Source organism: Strigops habroptila, chromosome 7 (genome assembly GCF_004027225.2).
Source record: "Strigops habroptila isolate Jane chromosome 7, bStrHab1.2.pri, whole genome shotgun sequence".
Classification (NCBI taxonomy): domain Eukaryota; kingdom Metazoa; phylum Chordata; class Aves; order Psittaciformes; family Psittacidae; genus Strigops; species Strigops habroptila.
In genome coordinates this window covers 500862-510133 of record NC_044283.2, presented here as the reverse complement: position 1 = coordinate 510133, position 9272 = coordinate 500862, and the positions used below count along the sequence as shown (strand labels likewise).

Genomic DNA, 9272 nt, shown 5'->3' with positions numbered 1-9272 from the left:
TGCAGCCCAGTGTATCCCAGTATAGCCCAGTGTATCCCCCCAGTGCAGCCCAGTGTGTCCCAGTGCAGCCCAGTGTATCCCAGTATATCCCAGTGCAGCCCAGGGTATCCCAGTCCCTAGGGGCATATTGCGGTCCCTATAGGGGTGCAGAGGTTCCTACGGGGGCTATGGGGTCCCTATATGGGTGAAGGGATCCTTTATAGGGGTGTAGGGCTTCCTACAGGGGTTGTGAAATCCCTATAGGGGTGCAGGGGTTCCTATATGGGTGAAGGGAGTCTTTATATGGGTGCTGGGGTCCCTATACAGCCTCGGGGGTCTGCAGGGGTGCAGAGGGGGTGCCTATGGATGGGTGGGCTATATGGCTAGACAGGGTGTCCCTATTAGGAGCTGGGGACCCCTATACAGCTGCATGAGGTGTCCCTATACATGTAGAGGGGGTGTCTATATGGGGGGGTGTCTATATGGTTTCAGGGGGTCCCTACACAGGTTTAGGGGGGGTCATTGCAGAGTTTTGGGGGTCCTCGTGCAGTTTGGGGTTCCCGTATGGCTTGGGGAGTCTTTGTATGGTTCGGGAGATCCCTGTATAGTTTGGGGTACCTACACAGTATGGGGGTCTCTGTGTGATTTGGTGACCCTGTAAGGTTTTGGGGGTTCCTGTACAGTTGAGGTGTCCCTGTACGGTTTGGGGGTCCACGTACAGTTTGGGGGGGGTCCCTGACGGGTATGGAGAGGGGTCTTTGATAGTTCAGGGTCCTTATATAGTTGGGGTTCCCTGTATATTTCAGGGTCCTTGTACGGTTTGGGGGGTCCCATACGGTCCTGTACGGTATTGGCGTGGTCCCTATATAGTTCGGGGCCCCTGTACGGTTAGGGAGTCCCTGTACAGTTTGGGGTGTCCCTGCGTGGTCCAGAGCCCTGTGCAGTTTGGAGAGGTTCCATACGGTTTGGGGGGTCCCATACGGTTTGGGGAGTCCCTGTACAGTTCGGGGGGCCCCATCCAGTTTATGGGTGTTTCCATACCCCCCTATTCCAGGATCCCTCTGCCCTTTTAGTGGCGCCTCCACATCTCGTGTCCCCACAAATATGAGCGCCCCACACCCCCCAGGAGCCCTCCGCTCCTGCAGGGGGCGCTGTGGCGCCGTGCAGCGGCCGGGCCGCGCTGGGTCGGGTGAGCTCGCTTGTTCCGGCGCCGCGTGTTCAGCGCCGCCGCCGGAGCGGGCCCAGGAGCGGGCCCGGGATCGGGATCGGGACCGGGAGCGGGATCAGGAGCGGGAGCGGCCCCGGCGCGGCCCCGCCATGTGGTTCATGTACGCGCTGAGCTGGCTGTCCCTGCTCATACAGGTGGCCTTCGTCACCCTGGCCATCGGTGAGGCCGCAGCCTCCTCCCGCGGGCTGTCGCGATATGTCGGGGGGTTCCGGGGGGGGGGGCGGATCCGGGGAGGGGGCGCGGGTCCGTTACCCCCCGGGAGTCCTCCGGAGGTTGGGGGGTCCCTTGGTTGTTCCCCAGGCGTCAGCTCCTGACATTGGGGGTCCCGTGGGTGTCTCTAATGTCCCGTGGGTGCTACTGAGATTGGGGTTCCCCTGGGTGCCCCAAGAGCTTAGAGACCCCCTAAGGTTGGGGGCCCCTGGGTGCCACTGAGTCCTCAACCCCTGAGATTGGGGGTCCTCTGGGTGCCCCTCAGACCTTAGAGAGCGCCTGAGATTGGGGATCCCTTGGGGAGTTCTGAGATTGGGGGTCCCCTGGGTGCCCTGGACATTGGAGGTCCTGTTGGTGCCATTGATGTGCTGTGGGTGCCCCTGAGATTGGGGGTTCTCTGGGTGCCTCTGTTACCCCCCGGGTACCCCAGAGACTGGGGGTTCCTTGAGTGCCCCTGAGACCTCAGAGAGCCCCTGAGTTTGGGGGTTCCTCTGAGTATCCCGGAGGCCTCAGCCCCTGAGATTGGGGGTCCCGTCAGTGCCTCCGATGTCCCGTGGGTGCCCCAAAGATTGGGGGTCCCCTGGGTGCCCTCGAGGTCCCCTGGGTGCTCAGAGTGTTGCAGGGATGGGGTTCACCCCTGCCCTCAGTCTCTTACGGAGCGGGAGTCCCACGGCTGAAGGCAGCACCAGCGTTTGCCACATTCCCTCCTGTATCCCTGCTCCATCCCTGCTCATCCCGACCTCCATCCCTGCTCATCCCAACCCTCCATCCCTGCTCATCCCGACCCTCCATCCCTGCTCATCCCAGCCTCCATCCCTGCTCATCCCGACCTCTCCCCGCAGCGGCTGGGCTCTACTACCTGGCGGAGCTGATCGAGGAGTACACGGTTGTCACCAAGAGGATCATCAAGTACATGATCTGGGTGAGTCCCTGTGTGCACACATGGGGGGCTCCTCACCAGGGTCACCCCACGGCTGCCGCGGGGCTGGCACAGCACCCACAGCATGGGAAGCCCTTGGGAAGCTCCTGCTTCCCAACGCAGCGAGGTGGGATTCCATTTGGATCCTTCCCCAGGGGCTGGTGCTGGGCAGGAGGTGCAGGGGTTGATGTGGTGCTGGCAGAGAGCACTAAAAGCCACCTTGACCGTGACAAGGTGCTGCCTTCACCCCATCTTCACCCCACTTTCTCCCCCAGTTCTCCTCGGCCGTGCTGGTGGGGCTCTACCTCTTCGAACAGTTCCCTGGCTTCATGGTGGGAGTGGGGCTCTTCACCAACCTCGTCTACTTTGGGCTGCTGCAGACCTTCCCCTTCATCGTGCTCACCTCCTCCAACTTCATCCTGTCCTGTGGTGAGTGGGGCTCTCCCCTCCCCATGGGTACCAGTGTCACCCCGGCCCCGGGCGGGCTCTGGGTGGCAGCAGAGGTTTGGCTTTTGCTCCTGCAGCCTCTGTGGCTTCCAGAAGGACTTTGAGCTTTGTACAGGGCTTTGTCATGGTGGTTTATGGTGGGGTTGTGATAACCATGGGCTGGGTGATGGTGTGGGATGGAAACTGGGGCTTCCCAGCTCTGGTTCTGCTCCAGGCTTATGGAGCAGTGCTGTGGGAATGAGATCCCAATGGGTCCAAAGCTCAGCGCTGTGGGAATGAGATCCCAATGGGTCCAAAGCTCAGCGCTGTGGGAATGAGATCCCAATGGGTCCAAAGCTCAGCGCTGTGGGAATGAGATCCCAATGGCCCAAAGCTCAGCGCTGTGGGAATGAGATCCCAACAGGCCCAAAGCTCAGCGCTGTGGGAATGAGATCCCAGCGAGCCCAAAGCTCAGTGCTGTGGGAATGAGATCCCAATGGTCCAAAGCTCAGCGCTGTGGGAATGAGATCCCAATGGCCCAAAGCTCAGCGCTGTGGGAATGAGATCCCAATGGGCCAAAGCTCAGCGCTGTGGGAATGAGATCCCAATGGCCCAAAGCTCAGTGCTGTGGGAATGAGATCCCAATGGGTCCAAAGCTCAGTGCTGTGGGAATGAGATCCCAATGGCCCAAAGCTCAGTGCTGTGGGAATGAGATCCCAATGGCCCAAAGCTCAGTGCTGTGGGAATGAGATCCCAATGGCCCAAAGCTCAGTGTCCTCCCTGCAGAGCTCCTCTGGGTGGTCACTGGTCAAAGAGCAGGAGGGGTTTGAAGCCCACTGGGAGACGTGGTGGGTGTAAGTGCAGCCCCCGTGGCGCAATGGGCTGTGTGAGAGGGGGGGTTCTGCCAGCAGAAGGGGCTGATGGTTTGGAGGAGGAAGAGCTTTGAGACAAATGTCCATCGTTAATGTGGAGGAGCAGTTTCTGACACGTTCATCAGTTAATGATGAACCCCATGGAGTTCAACCAGGCAAAGGGCAAGGTCCTGCCCGTGGGTCAGGGCAATCCCAGCACAGACACAGGCTGGGATGGAGCAGCTCCAGGAGCCCTTAGAGCAGCTCCAGTGCCTAAAGGGGCTCCAGGAAACCTGGAGAGGGGCTTTGGACAAGGGCCTGGAGGGACAGGCCAAGGGGAATGGCTTTAACCTGCCAGAGGGGAGACTGAGATGAGCTCTGAGGCAGAAGCTCTTCCCTGTGAGGGTGCTGAGGCGCTGGCACAGGGTGCCCAGAGAAGCTGTGGCTGCCCCATCCCTGGCAGTGTTCAAGGCCAGGTTGGACACAGGGGCTTGGAGCAACCTGCTCTAGTGGAAGGTGTCCCTGCCCGTGGCAGGGGTTGGGGCTGGAGGAGCTTTAAGGTCCCTTCACCCCAAACCATCCCATGATTCTATGATTGTCCACCACGCTCGGCTGATGAACAGCCAAAGCCATGTCACAGGCTGACCCCAGAGGAGACCTGGGGTGCTGCACCACTATCTCTGCTGGTTAAACTGGTTTTTAGCTGCTCTGAGTAGGTCAAATGGTTTCATCCCCTGCGAGCTGCGGAGGCTCCTGCGTGTTTCCATGTCCTGTGCATGGATCTGACCTAAGCCTCTGCTCCGGGTGAGGTGTAGTGACACCCTCAGGAGCAAACAGGCAGAACCTTCCAGTGTGACTTTCTGGAGCCCTTATGCATATTTCAGAGCGTGGCTGTGTGCAGCTGGAGCACCTTTGCTGCTCACAGCACTCCTGTGGGCAGGATTTTATCCATGGAATGATTTGGATTGAAGGGACCTTAAAACTCCTCCAGCTCCAACCCCCTGCCATGGGCAGGGACACCTTCCACTAGAGCAGGTTGCTCCAAGCCCCTGTGTCCAACCTGGCCTTGAGCACTTTATCTGCTCTCCTGTGGTGTGTAGATCAAGGGATGTGTTTTCTGGAGCCATTCAGGGTCTGGATCTGGTGACAGATGAAGACAGGAGGATAAATCCATGTGGGAGCCAGTGCTGGGGCTGCCTCCTGCCTGCCCTGGAGCTCCCTACCTGGAGCTGCTGTCTTCTTGTCTTGGCTAAAAGGCAAAACCAAGTCCAGTTGCTGCCTCTTACGAGCTAAATGGTGTTTTCAGTGCTGAGGCCAGCGTTAAGCCCCGTGTCCTGCCTGCCTTTCAGCTTCACTTGCTTTACACATGGTAGCAGAGCTGCTCCCTGCAGCAGCTGCCGGGGACACGGGGGGCTCTGTGCTGCTCTCAGCCCTGGGCAGCATTAGCAAGTGTCAGGCTGGCTCCCCCAGGGCCGGGGGGGGGGGGAAAGCACCAGGGGGACAAGGGCTTTGGGGCTGAGCAGAGCGATGGGGCTCGTGCTGCTCACACCAGAGCTGTGAAAATCTTTTAGCAGCAGCAGCAGGATGCGGGTGCGAGGAGCTGGGCAAGGGGCTGAGCAGCACTGAGGGGCTGGGCTCACAGGGGCTCTGCTGCAGGAGCTGCTTCCTCCTCCTCCTCCTCCTCCTCCTCCTCCTCCTCCTCCTCCTGTGGGGCCTTTGGGATGAGGTGATGGTGTTTGTGCCTCGCCACACGCTGATTATGCTGTCTCCTCCTTTGCAGTGCTGGTTATATTCAATCACTACCTGGCCTTCCAGTACTTCGCTGAGGAGTATTACCTGTTCTCAGAGGTGAGAGGCCTTTGGGAGGGAGTCAATCCGTGTCCTTCCTGCCCACCTGGAGCTGCTGGAGGGTGGGAAATGCTGTTGTGCTCAGGCAGCAGCTCAGGATGTTCTCACAGACCTTCCCTGGGGGTTCCTGTGCCCTCAGCACTGGCAGGAGCTGTAGTTTCTGCTCTAGGATGGGGCTTGGGGCTTCCTCAGCCACTCAGAGGTGTTTAAAACATTATTAAGCACAGATTTCATTCTTCCGATGTGCTAAACCCAAGGAAAATAGAAAATAAGTTCATTTTAAATGTCTTTTGACCACATCACTTCCCTTCTGGAATTATCACTCACTATTTTTCTCTCTCTGATGCACTAATTCTGTGTCACCATCCTCATGTGAAGGTCCAAACTCACCAAAGGGGCTTGTCTGGCCCCAGAATAGCTGCCGCTTAGTGCGGATTCTAAAAACAAAGAGAAAATCTCCACCAAACTGATAAAACCACAAGGTTTTGTGCAGTTTAACCAGCATTTGGGTGCAGAGGAGGCCGATGCAGCAGCTCGGCTCTCCCCAGGCCCCAGTGTCCCACCCCAGGGCAGGAGGAGCCAACCCAGGGCTTGCCTCTTCCTTTTAGCCCCTGGAAGGTGTGAAGGGGGTTTCCTGGCTCAGAGCAGCACCACCAATGTCCTGCTTCCTCAATTCTCTTTAAAATGAAGGTTTCCAGGAGCCCAGGACAAGAGCAAAGGCTTCTCCTGCATCCCCTGTCCTTCCATGGGTGCTGCTGGATGCATTTTATCCCTTATCAGCTCCATGGTGTGACACTATCTCAGCACCTGAGGCTTGGGAGAGGTTGAGCTGCAGTTCTCCCCCTTCAGAGCCCTTTATCTCGAGGGGTTCAGGTGGAATGTTGGGGTGTGCTGCCTGCATTGTGGCTCTGCTCTCACTGCCTCTGTCTCTGCCTCCAGGTTCTTGCCTACTTCACCTTCTGCCTCTGGTTAATCCCTTTTGCTTTCTTCGTCTCCTTGTCAGCGGGAGAGAACGTCCTGCCCTCCACAGTGCAGCCTGGAGGTGAGTGATGGGCTTTCACAGGGGGCTGTGCCCAGCACAGCCCATCACACACCCCATTCCTGCCCCATGGAGCAGGGGCAGGCTGCAGCAGGTCGGGAGAACCCTTCCAAGGCCAGGGCAGGAAAAGGGTGAGGGATGAGTGAGCAGAGTGAGGGGTTCCTCCTGCTTCACACCCTGCAGCTCCCCAGCCCTGTTGCTTTCCATGAGCTCTCCCTACAGCTCAAAACAGGGAGCTCAGGATTCGGGCTCCCTGTCAGTGGCTTCTGGAAGCATCCAGGTACGGTAGATGGGAGCAAACCAGCAACTTCCATGCTTTAAATGGAGCTGGATGGGAGCAAACCAGTTACTTCCATGCTTTAAATGGATCTGGATGGGAGCAAACCAGTTACTTCCATGCTTTAGATGCAGGTAGATGTGATCAAACCAGCAACTTCCATGCTTTAAAGGCAGCTGGATGGGATCAAACCTACTTCCATGCTTTAAAGGGAGCTGGATGGGAGCAAACCAGCAACTTCCATGCTTTAAAGAGAGCTGGATGGGAACAGATGAGTAACTTCCATGCTTTAAAGGCACATAGATGGGATCAAACCTACTTCCATGCCTTAAAGGGAGCTGGATGGGAACAAACCAGTAACTTCCATACTTCAAATGCAGGTAGATGGCAGCAAACCAGTAACTCCAGTGCTATAAAGGCAGCTCATGCGTTTCAGGCCCCGAAACCAGACCCACCCCAGGGCTCCAGTGCCTGTCAGTGTGTTGGTGTTTGATTTTCCTCCCCTTCTCCCCACAGACGATGTGGTTTCCAACTACTTCACCAAAGGGAAGAGGGGGAAACGCTCTGGGATCCTCCTCATCTTCTCTTTCATCAAGGAGGCCATCCTGCCCAGCCGACAGAAGATCTACTGAGCAGGGATGCTGCACTGAAGGAGCGGGGCAGCCCCAGACTGTGCGGAGAGCTGTGGGGCAGCACCAGCCCCAGGCCTTGCTCCACTCCTCCTCCATGTATCCCAGCAGGATTTTCCTGGGAATTGTTGCTGGGAACGTTGGAACTGGGCACTGACTGGAGGTACCAGCCACACGGGGAAGGTTTCCTCCAGCTCCAGGGCTGTGTGCAAGAAGGATGTTTGGTTCCAGCTGAGCACAAGGAGAGTCCAGGCTCCCCCCCTGGCACTGCCCAACCTGGGAGACGTTGTCACCTCCCAGGGCTTTACAACCAGGAGCTGGCACGTGATGTAGTTTGGCTGCAGAACGTGCCTGACACTGAACTAAGGTTTACACAGAGCCATTCATTAAAGAAAGAATAAAGTGACCCAAGTGCCCAGCTCCTCATGGATTCCCACTGGGAAGCTGCCACCTCTGGAGGATGCTGGTGTCCCCCCATGCTCCGTGGCTGTGGGGAGGTGACCTGAAGCTCTCAACATGGTGGTTTGGGTGATTTTGGTGTTGGAAACAACCACTTCTCTCTTCTCTGGCCCTGGGAATGTGTTTCATGGGGAGCACAACACCGAGTGAGTCTCCTCAGCTTCCCTTGGGTGTCATCTCTCGGCATTCCCGGTGCTGCTGCACTCCCCAGGCCTCCCCCTTCCCAAAAGGGGGGAAAACATGGATTGTCATGCTGAGAAGGAGGTGAACCCTTGTTCTTGTTACTTATAACATAAGGAACCCCCCTTTTTCCCTCCTTTCACCTCCAGCCTATGCCAGGGTTGATGTCCTGCTGTTACCCCGCAGCCAGGGCTGGGGGATACTCCAGTTTCATGGCTTGGGAAGGCTTTTTGAGGAATTCCTTAGGAAAATGGCTCATTGTGGCCAGTTCTGGCTGATGGCAAAGGTGAGGCAGAGCCCCCGCTGCCCCTGGCTGTGGTTTGGTGGTGATTTGTGGTTTCTACTTGAGAGCTGCTCCTGCAATGAAGGTTATGGATGAGGTTCTTACCAGAGAGGCTGATGCAGCAGCATCCCTGCAGCTCACAGGTGCTGGGCTCCATCACCTGAGGACATCACCTTCTCCATGGTCATGGTTTGTTATGTTCATAGAGAAATAGAAGAGGAGGAGAGAGCTGTGAGGGGAGCTGGAGGCTGCAGGAGGTGCATCACGGAGCCTGGGGAGATGCGGGTTGGCAGGAGCTGGGTGTCTTCACCACAGAGCTCTTGTTGGGGCCTTGGGGAAGCGAAGGCAGAAGCCCTGAAAGCAAAGCAAGGCTGAGGAGCAGCTCCTGGACAAGCTGCTCCGGCTCTGGGGCTGCAGTTTTGCTCCAAGGCCACACGGGGGGGGGACAGTGGGTCTGGCCCCTGTGCCCTGCCCTGGCTCCGCTGCCTGGGTGAGCGGTGGGATAATCCCGATGCTTTTCCTCCCTTCCCTGAGGGACAGCGTTAAGCGTTCCTAGATCTTGGGAAGTTCTTCCCTGTGAGGAGGGTGAGGAGCCAGCACAGGCTGACCAAGGAAATCGGGAATGTTCCATCCCTGGCAGTGTTCACACAGGGGCTTGGAGCAACCTGCTCTAGTGGAAGGTGTCCCTGCCCGGGGCAGGGGTTGGAGCTGGAGGAGCTTTAAGCTCCCTTCCTTAAACCATTCCATGATTCCATGATCACATTTAAGCTGGGACACGCTGTTTCCAGGCCCGGAGGAGGGGATGGCACCGGGGGAGGCTGCAGGGATGCTCCTGGCTGTGTGTTCACAGCTCTGCTCCAAACTGTGCTTAACAGTTTCCATCGCCTCAGGCACAGGCAGACGGCCCAGGGCGGGTGAGAGCCCAAATCCGCTGGGGGGGGGCG

At 57.7% G+C, this 9272-nt stretch overlaps 1 protein-coding gene across 1 annotated transcript; it reads left to right on the top strand.

Moving 5' to 3' along the window:
• Window positions 1-1172: 1172 nt before the first annotated feature.
• On the top strand, window positions 1173-7812 carry TEX261 (testis expressed 261). The gene is made up of 6 exons (XM_030492361.1): window positions 1173-1366; window positions 2260-2339; window positions 2612-2765; window positions 5394-5461; window positions 6401-6503; window positions 7294-7812. Exons 1-6 carry the CDS (start codon window positions 1297-1299, stop codon window positions 7407-7409), a joined length of 591 nt encoding a protein of 196 aa, XP_030348221.1. The 5' UTR covers window positions 1173-1296; the 3' UTR covers window positions 7410-7812.
• Window positions 7813-9272: the final 1460 nt, after the last annotated feature.

What these genes read in the sequence shown, in the direction of transcription:
- TEX261 (XM_030492361.1), top strand. Translation starts at nt 1,297, where the DNA reads ATGTGGTTCATGTACGCGCTGAGCTGGCTGTCCCTGCTCATACAGGTG. An exon ending in CTTCGTCACCCTGGCCATCG is followed by an intron (nt 1,367 to 2,259) that starts GTGAGGCCGCAG and finishes CTCTCCCCGCAG; the next exon opens with CGGCTGGGCTCTACTACCTG. An exon ending in CTCCACAGTGCAGCCTGGAG is followed by an intron (nt 6,504 to 7,293) that starts GTGAGTGATGGG and finishes TTCTCCCCACAG; the next exon opens with ACGATGTGGTTTCCAACTAC.